General features: G+C 40.7%; 1 protein-coding gene across 4 annotated transcripts in view; it reads left to right on the top strand.

Annotated features, from left to right (window-relative positions):
* anks1b (ankyrin repeat and sterile alpha motif domain containing 1B) overlaps nt 1–25,601 on the top strand; it is a 271,727-nt gene that overhangs the window by 97,342 nt on the left and 148,784 nt on the right. For all 4 annotated transcript variants that reach the window (XM_006780780.3, XM_006780779.3, XM_035906771.2 and 1 more), the window contains exons 5-10: nt 2,982–3,125; nt 10,978–11,053; nt 12,645–12,746; nt 17,815–17,937; nt 18,750–18,937; nt 25,129–25,260. In XM_006780780.3, the coding sequence (XP_006780843.2) occupies nt 2,982–3,125; nt 10,978–11,053; nt 12,645–12,746; nt 17,815–17,937; nt 18,750–18,937; nt 25,129–25,260 (765 nt within the window). The remainder of the gene's footprint in view (nt 1–2,981; nt 3,126–10,977; nt 11,054–12,644; nt 12,747–17,814; nt 17,938–18,749; nt 18,938–25,128; nt 25,261–25,601) is intronic.

Below are 25,601 nucleotides of genomic sequence, written 5' to 3'. Positions count from 1 at the left end.
TAGGCTGCACTGTCGAGCGCAGATCCACTGAGCGCTCAACACAGACAGCATCGTCAGAAGGAAAGTTGATAAAATAAATTATAAATTTTGTATTGTTTGATACATATGCGTACCGAACCGAAAGCACTGTATCGAACGGTTCAATATCGATACGAGTATTGTTGCACCCCCAGTATATACGTATGTATATATTTATATATGTGTGTATGTGTATATAGGTGCGTCTATAAAATATAGACATAAATGGTTAAAACGTCATCACCTTGATTTCCCAGCACTTTAGTATTTACTTAATGGATGCATCTGCTCCTGAATAATGAGCATGCAGTGCCTTGAAGTCAAAACAGATATAAAAGAATACCTCAACCTGTTTAGGTTTTGACCTTTTCTACATCAGAGAAGCTTTAATTTCCATAAAAGCCGCTTGATATAGAGGACTTAGGTGGCACCCCATGCATAAGAATGTGATACAAACATCTGCTCCCTAATCAATTTAATTTGCAATTAAAATTGAATTGAAACTCCAACGACATTAATAAAAAAAAATTTCAAAGTGACAAAATGGGTAAAAAAATAATAATTAGCTGAGCTTTTAATGTAGCTGACAGGAGGCACAAATCCTCTGCAATTTGGGGTGAAGAATAAATTAGCTGCGTTTTATTTACAGAGTACTTTGCTCAAAAGGCAGCAGAAGGGATCGTAATTAAAAGAAAGCGCGGTTAAATGCAGGTATTTGTTCTTGTAAAGATTTTTGAAGAGCATCCTCTCCTCCAAAGATACACACTGGTTTCTCAGTCTAGGTCATGTTTTTGTTGATTACTGGTTAGGAGGCTGATATGTGGATGATTTACTGTATTTTAACCTGTTCGTGCACTGTGTATCCCGTCCAAGCTCCTCACTGGCAGGCAAAGGGAAGCAGCAGGTGAAGAATTAACATGGCAAAGGAATCAGACCTTCCATACCTCTACTGCTAATTCAATTTAACTGATACATATGTGTTGGGGGAAAAACCCTCAAATATTGCCTATACTCCACAGAAAGGCAGACACAAAGAAGTGTTACAAAAAGCGTGCACATGCGAGCACAATCCCACACAGAGGCGTGTGCCTGCTGATGTTCAAATGCAATCACACATTCTTTCTGCTAAGGTGGTGAGTAATTGCAGTCAAGCCATACAGGTTTGTCTGAGTGAATGAATAATTTATAAAGGCAGCATGGTAGTTCTCTCTCCTCTCCTTTCTCTGCATAATAATGAAGGGAAATCCCTGTGGTGGAAGCTCCTGCTGCATGGAGATGTAACTAACACAGGGCAAAAGTTTACTACACACACACACACGTGCACAGACACGCGCGCGCAAAGATGCACATTAAAGGGAGGAAGCTTTCGAGAGAACTGCCTGTTGGCAAGCTGAGTTAGTAAACAAACGTCATTCACTATCAGTTAAAAGCACAGGAGCATCTTACCACAGATATATTGGTGTGTTTGACAGGAGTTTTAAAGAATATTTTCTTTCACTATTGGTTGAAAAAGGTAAAAATACCTGCTGATAATCCATCTTCAGTGTTTACTTAGCATCCCACTTAGTCAAGCAGATCTGGAACTGCAAGCTTGAATTTATGATTTTGAATTTTGCAAAGAAATTTTACAGAAAGTTTGGTGATACTAAAGCAGACTTCTCATTTCTGGACTGTTGATTTTGTCCTCTAAAATGACAGCTGCTGGTAGCAGGTTTAAACAACTAATAGAACATTTTAAATTTGTGACTTGTTTTAAGGAAGAAACTTATAAAGCAGTCCAAAGTACAAGTATTATCCCATCTTGATGCATTCTTAATCATCCAGAAAAGTAAATCTCCAAAAAGTTCATTCTGTTCATCTGGACGTAGCGTTTTGTGGGAGAAACTTTTCGTCACTCATCCAAGTGACTTCTTCAGTCTCAGCTGACTGCAGGTTTCCCCAATCTTATAAACAGTACATTTGCATAATGACTGAAAGTAGCACCACTGAAGGAACAATGGAGGGAGGAACGCTGGTTTGAGCGTGGAGTCAAGGAGGTCATTTACGTGAAAAGGGAAAGACCATCTCTGAATCGAGGAGGGGACCTAAGGGTATCTTTCGCCATCTTACAATGCTGTGATTGCAGCCATTCCCCAACTCTCTGTGAATGGTACTCATGACCATGGATCAGTGATCTTTGATCAGTGGGTTTTGGTCAGTGGTTGTTGATCAATGGTCATGAGAATTTGCATAATTAAGATTAAGGAACTGACCTCACAGCCTATTGTTCCTTCAGTGGGCTGGTTTCAGTCATTATGCAAATGTACTGTTTATAAGATTGGGGAAACCTGCAGTCAGCTGAGACTGAAGAAGTCACTTGGATGAGTGACGAAACGTTTCTCCCACAAAACGCTACGTCCAGATGAACAGAATCAACTTTTTGGAAAGTATTATCACACTTTAAGTCATAGGCTTGTTCTGGACAGCATCACTAACTCAAGCATTCTCTCCAGTTGATGATCCAATGACGAGTGGATCATGTGAAACCAAGGTGCATGATTGGATGGGGCATGAGTGTTTCTGCAGACTGGGTCTATTAATATTTCACAAACTAGTGATCTACTGCGATCTTCCCACTCAATCATCTGTAGGGTTTACAGAGAAAAGACCTGTATGTGCTGTGATATGCAAAGCCTTGTTTTAAATGACCACACCCAACCACACAAGCACAATGTGCGCTAATTGTGGATGACAAATAATATAATTGCTTTATTTATTAATAAAAGGTCCAAGGAGGCTGCTCTGGATTTTAATCCTGCTAACATGGCTACAAAAGGAAGCAAGGCCTTCCTTTGACCTTCACTTTGAAATTTGTGTTTGGTGCAATTTAGCTTTTAGCAGGTGTAAGAAGGTGACAAGTGGCCTAGTTTTTATATGTTTGCTGTTTTTGTCATTAACGCGTGGCTGTGTTTTTTTGTGGGCAGGTGGTGCGCATGTTGGTGAGTGCCCACCCCAATCTCATGACCAGTCACACTCGGCTACACACTCCGCTTCACCTGGCTGCCCGCAACGGACACCACAGCACCATCCAGACTCTGCTTGAGGCCGGCATGGACGTAAACTGCGTGGTAAGAAGGCACCACCACATTCCTTTTTAAACTTAATCTCCCGAATTTGTTGTACGCTGTTAAAATGGACAGCTGGACACACTTTGGGATTAGCGAATTCTAATGAGTCGCTAAACAATAACAGCGCCTTCTTATTGTGCTCCAGTCAGTAAGAAAATGAGAAATCTTGTACTTTAGAGGTGTTTACTTTGAAAGTGATATATATTTACAACAACTGAAACATGTAAGACAAGATATGTTTGCCTGGTAGGTACTTGAGTTTAACATTTTGTTCCTATTATCTGATATAGATTGGATTAAAATAAAAAAATTGTTTTTACAAAACTTAAGAAATTATTTATCCTTTTGCTAAATCTTTCAAAATATCCTTCCTCCTGTCATCTTGCAGTTTTCTGATTTAATAAAAGAAAATAGAAGTTTTTATTTTTACATATCCAGATTGCTACATGCATGGATGCTGGGAAGATTCTTCTTTTGAATCTATGTGCTTCCTTCATCTGATCAGAGAGCATATACTGTATGTATATTTATGTGGTACATGGGTCCTATGGTTTGGTGGTGGGGAAGGATGTATAATTAATTGGGAGAACAGACTGTAAAAGCGAAAGAAAGAAGAAGAAAGAGGACAGGGTGTTCCAGAGAGGGCCCTCCTTTTACACACCTCTTTATATTTTCATTAGAGGAAAGGGAAACGCGTGTCGGTTACAATATGTGGAGCTTCATTACTGCTCGATTTCTGATACGATGTTTGGACCTCTCTGCTCTTCTCACCTTTATATTTTGTCTTTTTGTGTATTCTGAGTTGTCTGGGCGATTCAAATACAACTTAGTCCCGACCCTTTCTGGACCATTTGCTTTTGTGAAGTCTTGTCAAAATGCAGCCACGCTTTGCTGATTTCTTGAGCACTGTTGTCTTTCTCTGGAGAAAAGCTGAACTGTTTGACTTTGATCACTTGTCTTAAATGTAGAAATATAGCCCTTTACTGTATTAACGGTTCTCTTTGGACTTATTACTTGATTGTTCACACCACAAGCTTTATTTTGACCCGGCACAGAAGAACATCACAGCTGATCATTGGCTTAGTGGGCTTATTCGTTTTTTATCTGGACAGATCATCAATGTGTACCAATAATGGCGCTGTTATTTCAAAAATATAAAACCGCTTGTGATTGTTTGTTCATTCATTGTCCAACTATAGATCCATGCATCTTAACTACTTATCCAAGAGCCTGTCCCAGCTGTCAGCTGTTCTCAGGTGGCAACAGTGCTAACTGCTGCAGCTACCTGCTGACCAACTATAGATACTTCTCACAGCTTGTTATAAGGTCATCACTCATTATATGCCGGCTTGGGGGTTTTGGTGTCTAATGTGCAAGCCACTGTGACAGATGTGTAGTTTAGAACCAGGTTAAATTCATTATTTATTAAAACAGCTGGTAAACAGTTGTATTTGTTCTGAAGTCCTGCAAAGTCAGCATTAATTGGATTGTTTTTTTGAGGAGAGAATGTGGACTGAAGACAAGGCTTAGGATTTACGACTTGTTTTATGTTCCAAGCGGTGCTTATGGATGAGTGAAAGAATGAGATTATGCATACTTTGCAGCTAAAGTTCATTTCCCTTTTTCAAGGTGTAGTTTAGAACAAGGCTTATGAGATTTTTGGCAGATTACACTAACCAAGAGTTGCTCTCTTGGATGGAAAGGAGCCAGCTGTCACGGAGCTGAGTGGTCTGTACTGAACAGGACTCAGGTGCAGAAACCCAGAGCAGAGACGGCAGATGATGTGACAATTTATTAGGCGTAGTGCAAAAAACGTAGCAAAGACAAAAAAACAATAAGACGTGGAGTTTGACGAGGCGTGGCCTGGGAAACGTGGCTAGGGCGAGGGAATGAGGCCTGAGATGTAGAGTGGAGCTGAGCAGGGAACAGTCACACTGAAGAGAGAAGATAGTGGCGTTAGGGAGGTAGTGGAGGCAGCTCTGAAGTGGCAAGTTGTAAGGGTGGCAATTCTTACTTGCAGTAGGGGACATGGAGTGTTGAGAGGGGGGTGAGAGAATCCAGGGAGGGCTGAGTGGCGTGGAAAGGCTGACCTGAGATCCGGGGCTTCAGATGGAGTGTGATGGCAGGAGGGCAGGCAGGTGAGGCACAGAGGGATTTTCAAAATGATTGCTTGGTATCCTGATTCTGGAGGTGGAGCGTGAGCCAAGGTGAATACAGCAACTGCAGCACAAGAGAGTCTGGTTAACAAGATAAATCACAGCAAGAACTTGAAGTATAAGGCCTGTTACCAACATGTGTTGATGACGAACTGGCAGTGAATGAACATCAACGTGTGGCTTAAATCCCTCTGGCTTGATTGCCTGCAATAGGCTCCAGGTGTGCAGGAGCTGGAGGAGTTGGCCCTGCCCAGGGGCGGATCCCAGGTAGGTTCAGGAGCCTTATGGAAATTCCAGCCACCCACTGCAGACCATGACACCAGCTGAGGTGGTTCAGGCAGCAGCTCAGGAGGCCTCTTGAGTACCTTTTGGAGTCTTTCCAGGTGTGGCCAGCTGTTAAGAGACCCCAGGGTAGACCCAGAACTTACTGCATGCGCTGTATCTTAAATGGCATGGAGGTCTTTGGATGCCTGAAGAGGAGTGCTGATGCTTATTCTGCTGCCAATATCACCTGACCGGAGATAAACATCAGACACTGTATGGATATAATTTACTGGGATTAGCCACTTTTAAGTCCATATTTTGTATTTCTATATTTTACTAAACAAATTAACTTTTTTTTAATTCAACATTTTCACCAGAAATATTACTTCACTGCAAACAATGTCCAGGTACGAGCTTTTAAACAAGACACAGGTCTAAACAGCTATGTGAAACTCATTTTACATTAAATGGCATATAGAGCCCACTTTGATCTTACGTAGGCTGTACTAGTGAAATGCCACTTTTCTGTCAGTATCAGTAACTACACATTTAATCCCCGAGGTGTCTTAAAATAAGAAAGAAATGCACAATTTCAATAATACATCTCTACATGAAAAAGAAACGCTGATTTACTAAATGATTGCAAGGATAAAACTGAAAGTTTTTATTTAAAAAGGCTCAAAATTCTGTTTTACAGTGTTGCACGTTGTTGTTTCACGCTTCTTTACTGGAGTTGGTTCTGTTGGATTGAAGAATTGAAGAATTGAAGCCGAAAAGCAGCTCCAGGAGTTTCAGAGCTCAGTCAGAATCTAAAGCCCCCTAAAGCTGCTGATTCTTAATCAAGGGACATTTCTGCTTAGAAGCTATAGAAACAGGGATCGATCAGAGTTTGTACACACATGCGACAAAACAATCCTTCAAAGCCTTTATAGGAAATTTCCTTCAGTGCCCCAGAAGCTTTTATGGATCTAAAACGTGTAGCTGTTGCTATGTGGATCTGAGAGACTCTAGAAGTTAACTTCTGCTGGTGCCAAAATCTGATCTGACTCTATTATCATTCACTGCTGAGACATATGGCGTAACAGATGCTACGTTCTCCCTTTTTTTTTGGCTGTGTAAAGTACAGTTTATATACAGTATAAATAGCATGTGGATGGAGGAGGGTCTGCGACTGCAAGACAAATATGAGCTTTTTTGCCGTACTGTGACAGCGTCCATTAGGATGTGTAGCAAAGAAGAATTTGATGGGCACGGACGTGGATGTGTGTCTGTGTGGATTCCATATCTGGAAGGATGAAAACAGTTTGACCTCTTGGATATGAGAATCACTGTGAGGCTCTCACAGTGAGGATATGCATGACTCAGTGGCACCGCACCTATCGTCTCTGCCTTCTGTCCTTGTTACACGCTGCGGTGTCTGTTTATGCCCGAATGTGTGCATGCCTGCTCAGATCTGAAGAGCAGGGCTGTGTTTCTCTGCAGGGATTTGGCCTGAGGCTCCATGTGTCTAGAGCAGATGAACACTACACGCCTTTGATTTGCCTCATCTCTCTTCACACGTCTGCAAATCCTCCGCTCTCCCCTTTTCTTACTTTTCCTCTCTACCTACTCATCAAGAGCACTGCAAGTCTGATATCTCGAATCGTCTCCTCAGTTTACCCTTGGCGTTTGCTCTGCTCGTGTCTGTTGCTGAAAATAATGCATAGGGGCATCAAGTTCTCTTTTGCTCTATTAGCTATCATTATCATACGTTGGATGAGAGTAGCTGTTGCACACTTGGCGAGTAAAATTGGCTCTTTGGTTGGTTAAACTTGATGGTCAATTAGAGGGAGCCTACACATGTCACCTGACCTGGAACAGGGGTCAAACACTGCTCGACTGTAATGGTAGGCATTTCTGTTAAATTGGGTTTTCATTTAATCTCCGTGTTGCACGGTAATTGGACTCTCCTGGTTTTACTCATAGACTGCACGTAAAAGATGGATATAGCAATAATGATTCCACAGCATTGGCTACACTTTTCGGACCTTACTCCCTTTAATATACAGTTTTTGTTTTTGTAAAAGCCCCATGTGGCTGTTTGCATTTGATGTTCAGTTGCAATAACATCAGGTAAACAAGCAGACTTAATGGCTTCCCTTAAGAGCAAAGGCTTTTTTAATGCCACTTAGGTGAGAAACACAGCGAGTGTCGAGTTGTCCTCTTTTCCCCACCTGCTTTCCGCTCTTCTCCATTTCCCCTCTTGCCTCGCTCGTTCTTTCTCTCTGTATTTTCTGCAAGGCCGCACTGTCAGAACTGTACTATAATGTTGAAGGTGCAGAGTGGATGCTGTGGGTGACTCACAGATGGCATTCCAAGAATGGAAAGCAAATTGTGCATGTGTGTGTGTGTGTAAAAGAGAGAGCGTGTGTGTACAGGTCAGTAATTGGAGTCATGCCATATAGGTCTGTGTGAGTGAGAATGAATAATTTATACATGCAGCGCACTTTCTCTTTTTTCTCCTCTCTTTTTCTCTTGCTCTCACACACTCTTTCATCCTCTGTCTGTTCCCATAATAATGAGGGGAAATCCCTACAGTATGGAGGAACGTGCCACTGAGTGACCTATAGCCAACACAGGGCAAAAGTTTAGTATAGATACACACATCTTTGTTCACAAACACAGCTAACTGCTATTTCCAACACTGTCTAGCACAAAAATATGCTTTAGGTCATTATTGCCTGCAGTGCAGCTGTTTTGATAAATATAGAGTCCTATTTTTTTGTCAAGCATAAGTAAGAGGGATGATGTGAGCATTCACATTCAGACATTTACCTCGTCGTCCCATCATGAGCAGTGAGCGCTACATTTCTGCGTGCTGTCGTTAAATCGATTCATCTGCCTTTCAATTCCAGGAAACTCGGAGTAAGAACTGCCTTCCTTGTTTCCTCATGACATCACTGCATAATCGCTATGGGAAACAGGACAGGAAGTGGTAAAGGAGGTTCAGGAGGGCAAGATGTGTGTACTAGAATAGGGGGTGGATCTCTTCCTGAGATACAACCTCGGCTTTCATGCATGAGGGCAGCAGAGATTTCGTTTTGCAGGGGAGACATCCACATTGTGATAAACTCGCAGGCGCTACAAATTTGACATTTCGTCTGTTTCCACTTTGGATTCACACCTGCCGGATTTTTCCGAGAGATCTGGGCCTTTGACCTTTTGAACTTTTAAAAGACAGAGGAGCTGTCGCATATGACGTTATAGCTTCATTTTGCCATCAATCCCTTCTCTGTGGCGATAACACCTTTGTGTCAGGGGAAACGGAAAAAGTTGAGTATTCCCTGCAGAAGACGATCACACTGATGTGGTGTAGTGTTGCGTCGAGCAGAATTTCCTGGCAGTGTCGGCTGTCGTCCAGATAATTTGTCTTCATTACGGCTGGGACTTCTATTCAGTCCAGGGTTTCATCTGTGTTGTCAGGAAGCCAGCTATGAAGGATGCAACGTGTTCAGCGTGTGTGTGTGTGTGTGGCTGCGAGTGTGAGACATGTGTCTTTGTGTATGTTGAAGTCCTTAGTATCCTCGATGGGCTCTATTGCTTCCAGCAACATGCACAGATTAGTATGTTTAATGTTCCAGAAAGACCTTCAGGATCATGATGTCCTGTTAAGCTATATAGCAGTAACTTCATCAAAGTAAAACTAGTTACAGCGTTTCCCTTATATATACGTTGTGTTTTTGGCTTTACTAGCGGGGTGTGTGTGTATAAGTCTTCCCAGCTGCACCTAATAGTTCTTGCTGAGGTAGGCATAGCAGTAGCAGTTCATTACCTACCGTCGGTTCTGGTTGGAATGGACCTCCAGCTTGCTGCTCATCTCAAGTGCAGAATGAGTCAACTGGACTGCAGGACGTGAGCCTCAAGTAGCTGAATGATGTTGAACATCACTAAAATAGTAATAGCGTCCCTACCTATTGACCTGATCTATTTTTGTAGCTTATTTTTGCTAATTATTCTGATTGTATGGAAACAATTAACTGAAGCAGAAATACAGTGGACAAATTCACTGCACGCTATTTGGTAGAGTCCGACCAACGTAGGACCTTTTTACGACAATTTATAGATCTGACTTTTTAGTCATAGTCCTTTGACTAAAAAGTTATTTAGTTTTAGTTAGAATTTAGGCATCTAAATTATTTTAGTTTTAATTGACTAAATATTATAAGATTATAGTAGACTACATCAAAGTTGATTAAATATAAAATGTAATGTAGGTTGTTGTTTTATTACCCTTGAGAGTTGCTCAACGTGGTTTACAAAGCATCCTGTTTTCCTTGGTATCAAATGCAAAACTTGTCCACATATAGCCACGCTTCGCTTCCTCCCAAGCACTGACAATTTGTCGCTTTTTCATGAGAAGCATGGAGGATGGAGCTAGTTGTACTGTACGTGTGTTTCCAACAGCAGAGTGCCTTAATAAATGCCATTACTGATATATTAACAAGTACCAAATATTGGACATTAATATCGGCCCAATACTGGCCCTCCAATAAATTTTAACTTTAGGTTATTTAAAATAGATTTGACTTTAGTTAAATAAAAAAAATCTGTTGGGTTTTGTCAGGAAGGGAATCTGTTATAAAAAGACCCTGTGTGGATGTTCTAGTGTCTGGCATGTTGATAGTGAATATTGGGTCTTGTTGGCTGTGGGGTGGAGCTTTAGTGGAGGAGGCTTTAAGTGCTCGATGGAACTGTTTGGAGGCTGTTTGTTCTTGAGCTGCTTACTCTGCTTACTCTGCCCGCTGGTATGGAAAACATTCCGATGTGTGTTTTTCCACATCCTAGGATATCAGTCATTAGTATCAGCAAAGGATGCTGTAACATAAAAATTCTACACCTTTAAGTCTAGCTATTTTGGTGCTGTTCACCCCCAGGCTGTGTGATTAAACAGCTGTTCTTTATGTTGTTGGACTTTTTAAATGTATCCTTGTCAGGATAATCGTCTCTCTCATCACTGCTGATACGGGATGAGACACTTACTGGCACCATCCTCGTGCTGGTTTCAGTGTGTTGCATCATATCTGTAATATCTCTATTAGTTGGACTGGAGGCTGATACGGGCCAGCGTAGGGTGAGGTGAAAGTGGGACGTTTCCACACAGGCGCCTGCTGCTTGTGTAATGGTTTGAAATCGCTGTGGCCTCGCACTGTTTGGAGGCGAGGGAATGTAACTTGTTTTAATCTCTCTGAATCTCTTTCATTTAACTGCCAGCGAGGGGGGAAAAAAAAGTCAAATCAAAATATTGCCTTTTTGCTCCCTTTTAATCCCAGTTCCCTTTTCTTTTTTTGTAACGCCTCTTGTGCTTTCTGGTTTTGATGTCTATTTTTGTCTCCAGTTTCAATTGTTAAAGTGACTTAATATTAATACACAAATGCTATCTCTGTCTCTTGTAGACCGAGAATGGCAGTGCCCTCCATGAGGCAGCTCTCTTTGGGAAGATGGATGTTGTTCGCCTTCTGCTTGACTCAGGTGGGTCTATAAATATACCCCGGCTAAACAAAAACTGTGCGTGTTTCCTTATATGTGTGTGATGTTTGGAATTTTGTTTTGTTGTGTTTTCCCTCTCCTTCCCTAAATTGTGAGTCAGTTTGCCCTCAGGTGAACTCCAAACATCTGTTTGCTAAATTCTTCCTCACTTCAAGCTTTGTTATTGTTTTGGCCAGTTTCTCTGCAACTGCATAATTAGGATGTGTTGTCTTATGTCATCTTATGCAATGACTGAAAAAGATTCCCGAAGGTAGAACAGCTCCTGTCTTAACTAGTAGCTTGAAGTCATGTGGGTATAGTTAGTACTTTTACTAAAACAGCCTGGACACTGTTGTCCTTTTGACATCATTTCCATCCTCCACCTACTTTCCTTCAGCACTTCCTGTTTCCTACAGGATTTCCTCTGGGTGGCCATGTTCCTTTTGCCTTGATTTTATTAACATCCTGGATCAAAGCAGGGCTGTACTTGTCAGAGTCACTGAGCTCTAACCCGATATAGCTAAAAATATTGCCTGTCGGTAGGTGGGTTTACTGTAGAGGTGTAGGATGGGCCTCTATGCCTACGCGTAGAGAATGGCTTGTTGGTGTAACTGCTCTATCAAGTAAGCATCAGTCATTTTTTGACCAAAGAAATAACCTTTAGTATCACAGAAAAGGATCATGTGACATTCAAGTTAAGTAGGTAAATGTGGTTATTTCTGTATTTTCTCTGAGCATTGCAACGTCTGAACTTGGCAGGGCCTCCAGTCATTAGAGTGTCTGCTACTTTCTGGTCTGCTATTTACTGACCGATCAAATAAAGGCTAAAAAGGCTAAAAAATAGAAAGTTAAGAACAACTAAATAAAAACTGAATGCTATTAAACGTAAGCTAAGTTTAGCACAACTCTGGGACATGAAGAGCATTAAACAACAAGCCGTTATTATTATAATTCATTTTTCTTTTAAACACATTTGTTATTTTTGATTAAAAAAAAAGCCAGGAAAGCTGTTTTTTTACATCTACAGTTCCTTGAAGCACTAATCACATTACAGACTTCATTCATAAATGTACAAACCACATGAGAAATAAGGAGGACAAAAGGAGGGAAAATAAAAACCTGAAATGCTAACTTAGGTGTAAATGTCCTTTTATTACAGTTTGATACACTTATGATGGTACCCAGCAGAACGATTGGAATGACATTTATTTTCACATATGGCCTATTTGATATTGTGCATCAGTTTTTGAATGCAGTCTTTTTATGTGTCATTGTCTGAGATTGTGACTTAGCATTGCAAGAATGTGTATGTGTGAGACTAATTTGCATTCATCTACAAAACATTTGGGTTATAATCTTGGAAAAAATGCTCACTGGTGTTTCTGACTGAGTGGTGTGTTTACAGATCTGACTTCATATTTATTTTTGTATACTGCGCTTGAATGTGTTTAGTTCTGTGCATCTGCGGTGAAGGTGAATTATCATGAGCGAGCCTGAGTAGGTCCTGTATTGTTAGACTAAGTAATGGGTGTTGACTTTTTCCCTCTTTTTATTGTATTTTATGCACGTTTTCTTGTGTGTGTTTGTGTGTCAGGGATCGACACCAATCTAAGAGACAGCCAAGGAAGAACGGCTCTGGAGATTCTGAGGGATCATCCTGCACCAAAATCCCAGCAGATCACTGCTCTCATCCAAGGTAAAGACGCACACACTTTTGATTTAGATGAATTGAGAAAGTGGGGAATTTCAGGTGTAAGAATCTTATATAAGTTCACTAAATTTATAACAACAAAAAGAAAGATTTAACAGTTCACCAGCAACAATGGAAGCTCCTGTATGTGTTTAGTTTGTACAATGGGTGAATGCACTGTTACTGTTAGCTTTGACTTGTTTTCTTTGTCTCACTGGTTTAGCTGGATTTTAAATAAGATTGTTATCAATAAGATTCTGGAAGTTTCAGTGGATAAATAGCACTATGGTATTTCTGATGACTACTGTGCAATAAAGTCCATATCTAAACTACTTAAGAACCCTTATAATAGATGTTCTCCAGCAGTGTATAAATGAATACTAATATCAACACACATTGTAAAGGAGCAGCAAGACCTTGGCATGCCATAAAAGGTCAGACTTACATCTTCATATTGGATTTTGTTGCTTTGCTATTTAATAGTAGTTTCAAACATCCCGACTTGTCAAAGCAGGAAAATCCCTTGTTAAAATCCTTAACGATGGTTGAATTTGGAAAAGGCTCAGCTAACTGGAATGCACCAGTCATCACAGGCATCAGTTTCATTTTTGCTTTTTTTGCTTTAATGAGTTAAAAAATTATCTGCTCTGACAAGAGTTTCTACTTTTGTGACGTTTAGAACCACGAGCTATGATGAGTGAAGTAAATGATGCCTTTCTTTGTGGATTTTTTGCCCCTATGCTGTAGTTTCCGTCCTAAGAAATGCATATGTTTGGTTTATGGTGGCTGATTTGGTCGATGATCTGTCCTTGCTGTACTCTGCCTTTGATAGTTTCAAAATAAAAGTGGGAGTGCTAGGAAAAAGCATTTGCTCCCTATCAGATTTATACTTTTTTTCACGTTTCATGGTGGAGAGTGATGAATATGCAATACACCTATACACTTCTCTAAATATGCCAGCTGCTTCTCTGATAATGCTCAGGAAAACTCAGGAATTGCAAATGGGTGAAGTCAAGGTAATCTGAATGTTTTTAATATGTTTAATATTTAATATGTTTTATGGCCCAAAAAGAAAAAAGCATACTGTCATTTTCAGTGTCTTCACTTTATTCCACCTGCCATTAAGACCCCTGTTTTTGCTCTTGTCCTCGCTGCAGTGGGTTTTGTGTGCAACCAGTGCTTGTTTGTGTGAGTTTGCACCGCAGTCCCCGCGGACCCAAAGATTCTCCATATTGCACCTTCTAAAGACAGTTTTATCCTGAAGTGATTATGAGGTTCAGTTTGAACGCTCTAATCTGTGGCTTGGAGGCCTTCGCTATCTGTCATTGTGTAGTCTGTGGGTGTACGTTAGGCGTGTTGTTGCGCATGATTTAAAGAGAGTGAGATAAAGACAGACAGGATTGGAGGGATAGGCGAACGAGGAGAGCCTAAATTAACCGCTAAACAGTCTTAACTAGGAGACAAAGATAGAAAGGGGAGCAGAGACTGAGCCCCAGGAATGTAACAAATCGTCCACGGTTAGAAAATAGCAGACAGAAAGCTGACATTAAACCAGGGAACGCACAGCGATGCAAAGGGCAGAACAATTTAGATGTAATTAGTGATTCACGTTTCCTATTTCAAGTTTAGCACGACAACAATTTGAGGCGTAAACAAATAACAAAATCTGGGAAAATTGTCTATATTTGTCTTGTGTTTTAAACCTTAACATGGAGTTGTTGCTTTATTATCCTTCTACTTGCTTCAGAGTTACATATGTGAAGTGGAAGTGGTTTGTTGTTGCAAAGAACCTACCCACACATCTTGAAAAATTATTTCACATAGCTAGTTGCTCTCCAAAATAGTTTTTAGTTTTAGTTCTCTTTTGTGATTCTCATCAGTCAGGCAGAGTTAGGAGCTAAACAGCACATGCTTAACTCTGGAGGCTTAACCAGCTAAAGGTATAGTGAACAATGGGCTAAAATTCACTTCTTCAGTTCATAAAGCGGCTCCCAAACCCAACATCTAAAACTTCTGCGTAATTTGTTTTTTGCTAATGAAGAGCAGTGAGCTTTAGAGATGGTCTGCGTCTCCGCTACATAACAGAATTGGACTCTGTTCAAGCCCTTTATTGAAACTACACAATGTACACTCAGCACTTTATTAGGTACACCTCAGCAGTAGTGGGTTACACCTGCTTTTTGCCTTCAGCACTTACTGAATTTTTCGAGGCATAGATTCAATATTGCCCTGTTCCACTACATCCCAAAGGTTCTCTATTGGATTGCGATCTGGTGACTGTGGAGGCCCTTTGAGTACGGTGAACATTTGAGTGCATGTTCCAGAAACCAGTTTGATATGATTTGAGTTTGTGAAATGATGAGTTACCCTGTTGGAAACAGTCATTAAAAGATTGGTACACTGTGTCCTAAAGGAATGGACATGGTCAGCAACAATACTCAAGGCTGTGGTGTTTAAACATGATTTTGTGGATTGGTGTGATGAGTCCTTCCTTTCACTAAACGTGTCAAAAACTAAAGACATGATTATTGATTTTAGGAAGTCCTCTTATAGCTCATCGCCCACTATCGTTAAAACTGCTGATATTGGGATTGTTGAAAGTTTCAAATATCTAGGTGTGGTACTTGACCATAAACTGTGTTTTGGCTCTCATGCTGATGCCATTACTAAAAAAGTTCAATAAAGACTGTTGTTTTTAAGGAAAACGAGATCTTTTAATGTCTCATCTGAGATGTTGTCTTTGTTTTATAGAAGTTTTATCGAATCTGTGATGTCTTTTTGTATTGCTGCCTGGTTTGGTAACCTGACGGTGAAGAATAAGAATCGGTTGGGTCTTTTGGTAAAAACTGCTAGCAAAATTTCAGGGCGCTGGCAAGATGGACTTTTTGCCATTTACAATAAAAATGTCCTTAGAAAGGCTCATTCTATTGTTAATTGTTCAAACCATCCACTTCACAGTGAGTTTGAATTGTTGCCTTCCGGCCGCTGTTTTAGAGTACCTCTGAGGAAGACCAAAAGACTTCTTTTATCCCTACTGCATCCTGTCTCCTAAATGCCATAAAACTGTTCTGGGATTTTCTACTACTATTATTGTCATTTTATATTATTTTTTGTTTACTTTTATCCTGTTGCTAAACTAATTTCCCTTTTGGGACAATAAAGAATTTGAATTGAATTGAAACAATGCCCAGTTGGACCCCCCATCATAACACCAGCACCAGCTTGAATTTTTGATCCAAGACAGGATGTTCATGTTATTGACTTCAGATTCAAGACAGTCGAACACCAGGCCTGGTGGCCAGAATCCTTTAGAAAATGTGAAGGACATACATTTTTGACTTTCAAACGTTTTTCAGCTTTTCCCTCTGATACAGACCTTCTACATTGACATTCATATTAAACCAACATCATTAAACAGTTAAATGACAGAAAAGTAATATATGTAACTCACCAGTCAGTGTATGCTAACCAAAACCCGTATAGCCTCTGTAGCAGCACCACCTACTAGATTCTTGCTCCCTGTTTTGTACACCTACTCCTAACATTTAGCATTTTTTGGTATATTTGGGATTTCCTCTACAGTTTAAAATAACTTCTGCGACCCTAATTTGGAAAAGCAGAAGAGAATGGATAGAGTTTAAAATACAGTTCTGTGGATTTGCTTGTTTACACACTTGTATTTACAAGAATGAAGAGTGATTATGTGGATCACTGGGGTTGAAGATGTCAATACAGTGCAGCTGTCTGGACTTAATTCGGCATCCTTAGCTGCTCACAACCCGAGCTGTGCATATAGAATCACAATTTGGGGGAATATTTGTTAATATGCACACAAGTGAGGCTAGAAAATATGTTTATGAAATTAACGTAGCTTTTTAAAAGTCAGAAATTCATGTCATTGTGCATATTGGTCAGAAATGACAGCCGTGAAAAGCTTGTCTCTCTAAATTAGAAGTGCAAACAGAGATTTGGACTTCAGCATAAATTGGAGAGTGAATGTGTGTGAGAGAGAGGGAAAGGACGCAGCTGTGACTCAGTGAAAAGATCAGCTGCATGCCATTTCCTGTTGGAGAGGAGATGGAAAAGGACACACACACACAAACACACACGCACAGACAGAGACGCAAAGAGCAGAATACTTGTCATTTACTCAATTGTACCAGTCGAGGGGCTTTCTGGTTGCCGTAGGCACCTCGTTATGAATAGAATCTCATTTGATTCACAGCACACGATTCATCAGACTGTTTGAATTAACAAGTTCATTTTGTACTGCCCATCAGCAACTGCTTGTGTACTACAGTTCAGTGGATTATTTTATTATTTTATAAAGACACTGAACTTTATGTTCTCTGCTGTTTATGGAACTTAATAAATCTGCCGGAGCATTTCGTCTTTCTTTTTGAGTCGGATACAAATTCCAGTACTAAGTGTAGTTGTATGCAAATGTGGTTGTTCGTCATAATTACTGAGCTGAATGCCACTATTCATAATAATGAAAATATACCCACACGCACAAACACTCCTCCTGACATTAACCGGCTCCCTCATTAGGACTCTGCAGGGAATTTGCCACCTAATTTCTGTCTGCAAGTATGAGAACCTTCACAGACATGTCTGCAAGTATATTCGTGTGCTTTGCCTGAGTTAAGCAAGTGTTGAACTTTGTTTCTGGCCCTTCACCTGAACCCTTTTCTCCCCTCCTCTTCCTCTTTCCTTCCCTAGCCACATAATTTGTTCTGTTTTACCTTCATGAACAGCAGATTGCTTTATTAGCAGAAGCTGTGAAGTGAATTTGCGGTGTGGGGAAAAGTGTGAATTGAATGCAGCTCAAGCTGTTTACAATACTGATGGCTGTGCTATTATATTGATCCGGTAAAATGCCTCTGAAATGATTTTTTTCTCTCTCGCTCTCCCTCCCCGATCACTCTCCAAACTTCCTCCACTCTGTGCCCTTTCTGCTCATTATTCCCGTCTTCCTGGCATATTTTCACTTTCCCCTTAATTCACATTGCTTTCATCTTGTCTGCTTCATCGTCCATCTTCTTAATTCCCCGCTGTTTCCACGTGTCTGTAGAATATATGATGGATGAGATGGAGAAGCTGAGCATCCTGGAGGAGCCTGTCCGCACGTGTCCTGTCCCTACACCTCGAACTTCTGTTCCCTCGCCTTCCGCGTCCCCTTCACTGAGACACAAGAGTAAGTATGAAGACAGATTCATGTGACACAATGCAACTGGACTGTGAGCTCTGAGGTGACTAAATACAGCTTTTTTTAGTTCTAAAAAGAGGAAGTGGCAGAAATAAAGACAGAAACCGGGTGTAGACAGATAACATAACAACAAATAACAACCTATGTAGCACATTCCTTTATGCATTCTGCACAAAGGCTTACAATATGTTTAGTAATATACCCGAACAACTACAAAGGCATTTGTATAAAGCATTTATTTATATATAAGGGAACATTACAGACCAGTCCATCATCCAAATGCATGTGTCCAGTTTACTCTAAGAACAATGCCACTAAACTTGATTGGAACTATTGTTTACTTTTTACAATATGGGCTGAATAAAGCCATGGAGAGCAGCTCCTTTAGTGGAGAATAACAGTCACTGCCACTCCACACTTACCTTGTCCAGCACTGCCCCCTGTGTTACAAATATGACATTGCAACCTGCTGAGTGTGTGCTGATCTGCTCTCCTCTCAGTGATTGTCAGCAGATCCCATAATTACCTTGATTACCTAGAGAGTCGTGGAGGGAAGCGGGAGGAAGTGATTAGCACAGTGTGCCTTAATGCGACACAAAAGCAAAGCAGGAAGCAGACGGGGGAGGAGTTTTGTGTCTGCCAAACAGGTTAATCTCACAATAAATCACACAGGCATATAAAAGATTTTCTTCCACCTTTTTTTCTTTGTTGTTTCGGTGATAAAATATATTTGCTGGCGTCCCTGGTTTGAGAATAACTGGCTTCACAGATACGGATCACATTTCTTACATTCTCCTCAGATGATGCTGTGACAAGCGAGCTGTCCAAACTGCTTCATGAGATCAAAAAGTGCCGGGATAGGGACTACTCATTCGAGGAGCTCTGCCACACCATCTCCTCCCACTCCATGGACAGCTTCGGTAGCGGGCGGCTGTCCGATGAGGAGCGCCCAGATCGACCCAACGGCACTCTGACTCGAGCCAGCAAGGTACGCCACTAGGCTATTACAGAGGCGTGGTGCATTTTGGTTGTGGTGTTTGTCTCTCCTTTCTCGGTCTGCTCATGTAAATGCATTTTGTGGGAAGTAATGAGCCAGGCAAAAATGGAAAAGGGCACTGAGGTAGTTTGCAATTGAACACCTTGTTGGTAATTAAATATTCTCACACCAGAGTTTAAAGTTGCTCTGAAAAACTCCTTGCCAAAAAGAAAAACTAGTAATGCATTTCTACTTTTCTGTTAATTGACACTTGACTATAATGATGGTTAACTCAAAAGTAAATGTCCGGGCCTTATTCCAGTTTCTTAAATACAAGAATTTAGTGGTTTTGCAGCACTTCTTTTTCTCCTGCTGTCTTTGGAGTTTGATTTATGCCCCTAAATATCCCTTTAGTTGGCTGCTTTGTGCTGCCTGCTTTCTGTTTTACTCGTTCTTTTTTTCTCCTGTTTTAGTAAACAGATAAAACAAAAGTGCAAATGTCAGTGCAAATCTGCCAAATGAAAAAAAAGCCAGATAGTTTAAGGTTGCAATTTCAGATAAGATTGGTATGAGGTCACTGGCTCAGAAAGTCTTAATTTCAGGAGTGACCGAATTGCAATCAGTCCCTACAATAATGTCTGTGTTGCTCTAGAATAAATTAAGACTTAAAAATCGATAGAAAAATATTTTGGCTCTGAGTAAAATGTTTCTGCCACATCTATAAATGTTTGACTGCAGGCAGGCCCTATCTGTTTATCTAAAAGAATTTCTCTCTGCAGGCTTATCAGCTCTTATTTAGTCCTTCAAGATGTTTTATCTCACTGCACACAGGGCCCAGCTGTGCTGCAGATCTTCATTTACTGTCAAGGCCACTTCACTGGGTATTGTTCAGCTGCTTGTTAATACAAATATCGAATCGGCCAGTCACATGGCAGCTACTCAGGCATTCAGACACGGTCAAGATAACCCGTTGAAGTTCAAATTGAGCATTAGTATGGGAAAGAAAGGTGATTTGAATGACTTTAAAAGTGATGTGGTTGTTTGTGCCAGCTAGGCTGGTCTGAGAAGGAGAAAATATCGAGCGAGCGGTAATTCTCTGGGCAAAAATGCTTTGTTGAATGCCAGAGGTCAGAGGAGAAGGGCATGTCTGCTTTGAGATGATAGGAAGGCAGCAGTGACCGAAATAACTACTTGTCAGAACCAGGATATACAGAAGAGCATCTCAGAGTTCACAGCCTTGAACCAGATGGGCTACGGCAGCAGAAGACCACACCGGGTGCCGCTCCTGTCAGATAAGGAAACTGAGGTTACCGTTCACACATGCTTACCCAAAAACAGGAAGAGAAGATTGGAAAAATGGTGCCTGGTTTGATGGGTGTCGATTTCTGCTGCAACATTCTGTTGATGGGATCAGAATTAGCTGTAAACAGCATGAAAGCATGGCTTGCATCTTGGCATATCTCAGTCTGAGACTCGAGATCCATGTGAATGAGAAGTGTTTCCAGCACCAGCAGCTCACTGAATCTGCATCATGAAGCCTTAAGGAAGTTTTAAAGGAAGTTTTAAAGTCAAAGGGGGATCAGCCTTGTGTTAACAAGGTGCACCTAATAAAATGGGCACCTTGTGTACTTCTGGCTTACAAAAAAGACTGCACTTTGACTATTTTGACTACAGAGGGCAGTATCAGACTGATGCCGCTGAGCTGGCTCGTCCTGTTGCGTTGTCACTTCTTGTTACAGAAACAAAACAGGTCCAGGGTTTATTTACAATTGTAATTATTCTTTGTGCTCAAAGATCCGTTCACAGCCTGCAGATATTTTTCATGACCTTCTTCTAAATTGGTGCCTATTTATGCTGAAATATTGTTCACGCCTTCCCCGTATCTGTCCACACTCTCCTAACACAACACACATACACACACACACACACTCTTACGCAGAAGAAAACTGATTAGACATTAATGGCTTGAAGTTCAGCTCAGGAGGAAGTGGATGACCTTTATCAGTGTTAGCTGACCAGAGAATCACACCTGCAGTTTATTTCTAACAGCCAGCACAGCGTGACGAAGAGGCTCTGAGGCTCAATTCCATCAGCCAGAAAGACAGAAACACAGGTCATCTATCACACCTGAACCTTTAGACCACACACAGACACACGTGCGCGCACACTCAGGCGTGCACACTCACAGGGTTGTTCAAAGAAATGCGATTGAATGTGCCTGCGCGTCTCACTTATTACTGCTTGTCTGTTTCTATTTTTCTTTCTATTTCTCTCCATCTTGCTCCCCTACGGTAACACATGCACAGACACTCCAGCAAAAAATATTGTGACGCTGATCAATAGTCCATTTTTTTTTTCATTTCTTTAATAAGTTCACTTTCAGCGTAATTCAAGTAGCTTTTATGGACAGTGCAGCAGGTGCACAGACCTCATGCTGAGGCTCTCTCACACGTGCATGCACATTAAACACGTACACCACGTCTTACTCAGGCTGTAATTACCTGTATCCATCTTGTGCCCCTCTCTATAAGTACCAATTTGTATTCTATTACTGACACTCCTAACTTGTGTATGTCTGTGTGTGTTTATATGTGCCCGCAGGCTACTGTCTAAACTGTGGCCAGGCCTATTTAGTATGCGATTCAGTGTCTCTATAGTACAGAAATGAACAATGCAAATATGCGCAACAACTCACACATAGATTGCATACACTCACGAAGAATGCTGGCACAGTGTGAATTAAGTCAGAGTGGAAATGTGTGTGAGTTGTGTTCAAATGAGCACTAGCATGTGCATTCTGTGTGGTTAAACCAGCATGTGTTTGTTATAATCTGATGCCACTGGTCTGCCGGCACTGGTTGTATTCCTTGCTTACATTTATTACACAAGAATTTATTATTCAGTTATAATTCAAAACTAAATAATTTAGTCCACATGCTTATCTACGTATTTCAAATCAAAGCTGAGATTGTGTATTTTTTCTAACCAGAATTCCAGAACTTGTGTATCCCAAGAACCGTAATGGAAAAGCACAGACTGTACATAAAAGGTGGATGTCATCGTGGAGCTTTAAGTCGAGTGTTCTGGCCATTTTCATCTTGGTGTTTGGAAACCAGATGTGACAAATGAGGCTTGGATGCTTTGTCGTCTGTTTTACTCTAAATTGGACCAAAATTGACATCATGTTAAGTGAATTAAAGCTAGGGTAGTGACTGAGGCCAAAAACCCAACAGAAAAGGGTTTAATGAGGTCATAAGTCAAGTGTGGACTTGCACTCTGACTTCTTTCTACAGCTCGCCCCCTGCTGGCCACTTATGGATTTCTTTTCCCTACTTGGATTCTGTGTTTTGCGTGCAGATGATGCATAGAGCAGAGAATCAGATCCTCACATCTAAGAGGCCAGAACCTGTAAATACCCTTTACAAGTACTGTCTGGACTAAAAATCACATGTGTTCCTTATTAATTTCAAATATTTGGTGCCAATCTGTAACCATGCTAACAACTCTGCAGGACTATGATGATATACAGCTTTGCTTTAAGCTATATGTTGAGGGACACTGACTAGCAGGTTATAAAATTTACTGTCTCCCGATACTAACATTCTATCACTAAGCACAGAATCAAGTAAGGATTTATTGTAATAAATCATATTATTGGGCATATTGATCAGATTTTTTATACTGGTTTGAAATGTAATTTTTGCCACGATATTGTTCTCTGCACCAAAAATGTCACCTTGCTGTAGATGTCAGTTAGATTTTGGAGTTGATCCTTGTTTATTCATCGCTAACCATGATTGTCTATAATGACCAGTTAATTAAGACTTCTCCATGCTAGTTGGAAATCTGTACAATACTTGCAGCCCTGAGTAAAAATTCTGAACATGAGACATACAATATCAAAAATTCACTCCAGAATTGATTAGTTTGATTGTTTTTTTTTATTTTGTAAAAAAAAGAAACCCATTTTAAATATAATTATAATATGAAAATGTACTCCTTCCTTTTTTGTGGAAATGACATTTTGTGGCCACACCTGCAGTTCCTGTCTTCCCATCAGGGGACATATCACACTTTTCAGTGTTAGTGGTCCAAACAATTAGGAAAGAAATCTAGTGCAGCGTAACCCATTCAGTCATTGTAGAGCTATTTGAGCCTGGATCTGTCGAGCCACTAAGAATCTGTGTAAAAACTGTGTTTTTCATCCATGCAAAGACTCTCTTCAACAGATATTTTTTATGCATGGTTAGTTTTCACTAACCAGTTGGCTGCACTATCAAAGCCATGTGCATGTAGTGCAGGGAAATTTCTAAGGGTTTGTTCGGTTTCATATTGATCTGTAAAATTTAAACTCGTGTAACTTAAACTCATTACACTGGAGTCAGTTTAAATCCAAGTATAAATCATTTTGTTTCCTCCATCAAATGAACTACACTCATTTGTGTTAACAAGCTTTCAGACAGACATAAAAGACACATTTTCATGTAGTTAAGCAGGTGATTTTCAAGTCATAATCCATCCCTTTAAAGCTTTCCCATTGACAACTAATGTAATATTGATTAGCTATGCAGCTTTCAGTATGAATAATTAACTGTGTCCTCTCTATTGAACACTGGCTGGCATCACATTCATACTGTAATGAAAGGTTATGTATTGTTTATGCATACAGTGCAGTATGTATATGTGAATACTGCAGTCCTTTTTAGATCAATCAATATTCAAGTGTTGCAAAGGGCCCTCTGCAATCTGGAGCGATTGGTGACCTTTTGCTTTCTGCCTCATTTTCTGCCTCCGTCTCCATTCTTGCTGCCGTTCTTTGGCTCTTCCCATCTGTCTCTCCTTCCTTCTGTAACTTTATTTGCACAGTTTTCATTCTTTGCTTCTTTAGCATGCCCTCTGCATTCCTGCCGCTCTTAATCCTTTTCTTTTTTTGTTCTTTTTGCCCTCTCGCTTGTCTCTTTTAGACCTCTGTTCTAAAGATAATCACCGCATGATGAACATGAGACCTCCCTCAGTCTATGCACCCTCATCACTCCTGGTAAAAGCTATATGCAGTTTTAGAGACGTCCGATATGTGTTTTTTGTCTTTATAATCTGCTGTGGTCTACGACCTCGGCTGCGTTGTTTGGTTCACAGAGATATCAGGTGGGCTTTATCTGCCCTCTAACGCTTCATACTGCAGAGCCCATCCGCACACCTGTCCCCTGAGAGCCAAAGAGCCCCCAGGAAAGGGCACTGCGTGTGAGCCTCAGATGTTCTGCTATTAATGGGCTTTTCTCACTAACACATACTAGCCCAAAGCAGTGCTGTGCAGGTATTTCAAGTAGTTATATGAGAAGGGTTGCAGGCTTTTGCTGTGATCCCCATGAAGAGCTTCACAAAGAGATACTGAGGTTGATAAAGATGGTGCCTTTGAGGGGAAATAAGCTGGCTTTTACTGTAATTATCAAAATCTCCAGTAATGGAAGAAAGTCAGGGAAAGAAATTCTAGATAAGAATGTATTTGATTGTTTGATTTTTATCCCATAAAAGTGTTTTTGGTGAATCTGCTGCACATTTAGCCATAAGCACCATAAGTTAAATCATTTTAGCAAACTGCTACTTACTTGCACCCACAGCTGTCACAGAGCGACGTTAGCATTGTGCTTTGAAGCCAAAAAGATGAATTGAATAACTCTGTGTGTAGAGCTAAAGAGAATGGCAGAGGTGGGTGACCAGTCTCTGCGGTACTACTTGCTTCTTTTTTCTTTCCAGAAGGCAAATCAACAGTGAGCTGCTTCTGGCCAATAAGTGGCACCTGGAAAGGCTTCATAATAGCCTCCAACTCCCACCCCTCTGTCAACCAGCAGAGCCTTCAGGAGCGAAGTCTCCCTCTACCATGTCATTTGTTCTTTTAATTCAGTCTTAATGTAAAAGCTTGTTTATTCCAATTTGTTTCTGTCTGTGCCAGGGTTACACGAGCCACTGTTACTGTAAATATATTGGTCATAGCAGCTTTGAAAATAACTGCTGTCATCCTCTGTCCTCCTAAATCTATGCTGATGTATACAAATGGCTTTTGTACGGTACCATCAGTCTTTTCTTTTTCCGGTTGACAATTAATCTTCTTGGGACACATACACCCTCTAAAATTGAGCTGATTATTATTGGTTACTTGTTATAATGACAATCATATACTTGTGTTCTGATTTTTGTGCTCACAGCGGCCGACGCCACCTCTCCCTCCGGCCATGGAAGAAGATGAGGCAGAAAAGAGCTGCGGTCCCACTGGCTTCTGGGAAGCACTGACTCCATGCAATGGCTGTCGTAACCTGGGCTTCTCCAGCCTGTCGCAGGTACACACACACACACGCACACACACACACTTATATGCAGTGAATTAACTAACTCTAACTGCATGATGATGATGTTTTGACTCCTAATTTGCATTATAATGCAGTGTCGGTGTGCACAGAGTCAAAGAATGATATCATCATCACAATTCTTATTTAACATACATGATGTAGAGTAAAGCAACACACAAACACACAAATTACAGGCTAGTGATATTGCCATTGTTCTGAGCGAATACTTTCACTGGTTACCTTGGGAACGCAGTGAATGAGCCGTCACTAGAGAGACCGGCTCTCCTGGCAGTTCTAAATACTCTGCTCAGTTTCTGCCTCTTTCTTCATCT

The sequence above is a fragment of the Neolamprologus brichardi genome, chromosome 17 (assembly GCF_056152115.1).
Source record: "Neolamprologus brichardi isolate AB-2024 chromosome 17, ASM5615211v1, whole genome shotgun sequence".
Classification (NCBI taxonomy): domain Eukaryota; kingdom Metazoa; phylum Chordata; class Actinopteri; order Cichliformes; family Cichlidae; genus Neolamprologus; species Neolamprologus brichardi.
Note: the sequence above shows the minus strand (reverse complement) of the source record. Positions and strands in the feature narration are given on the sequence as shown.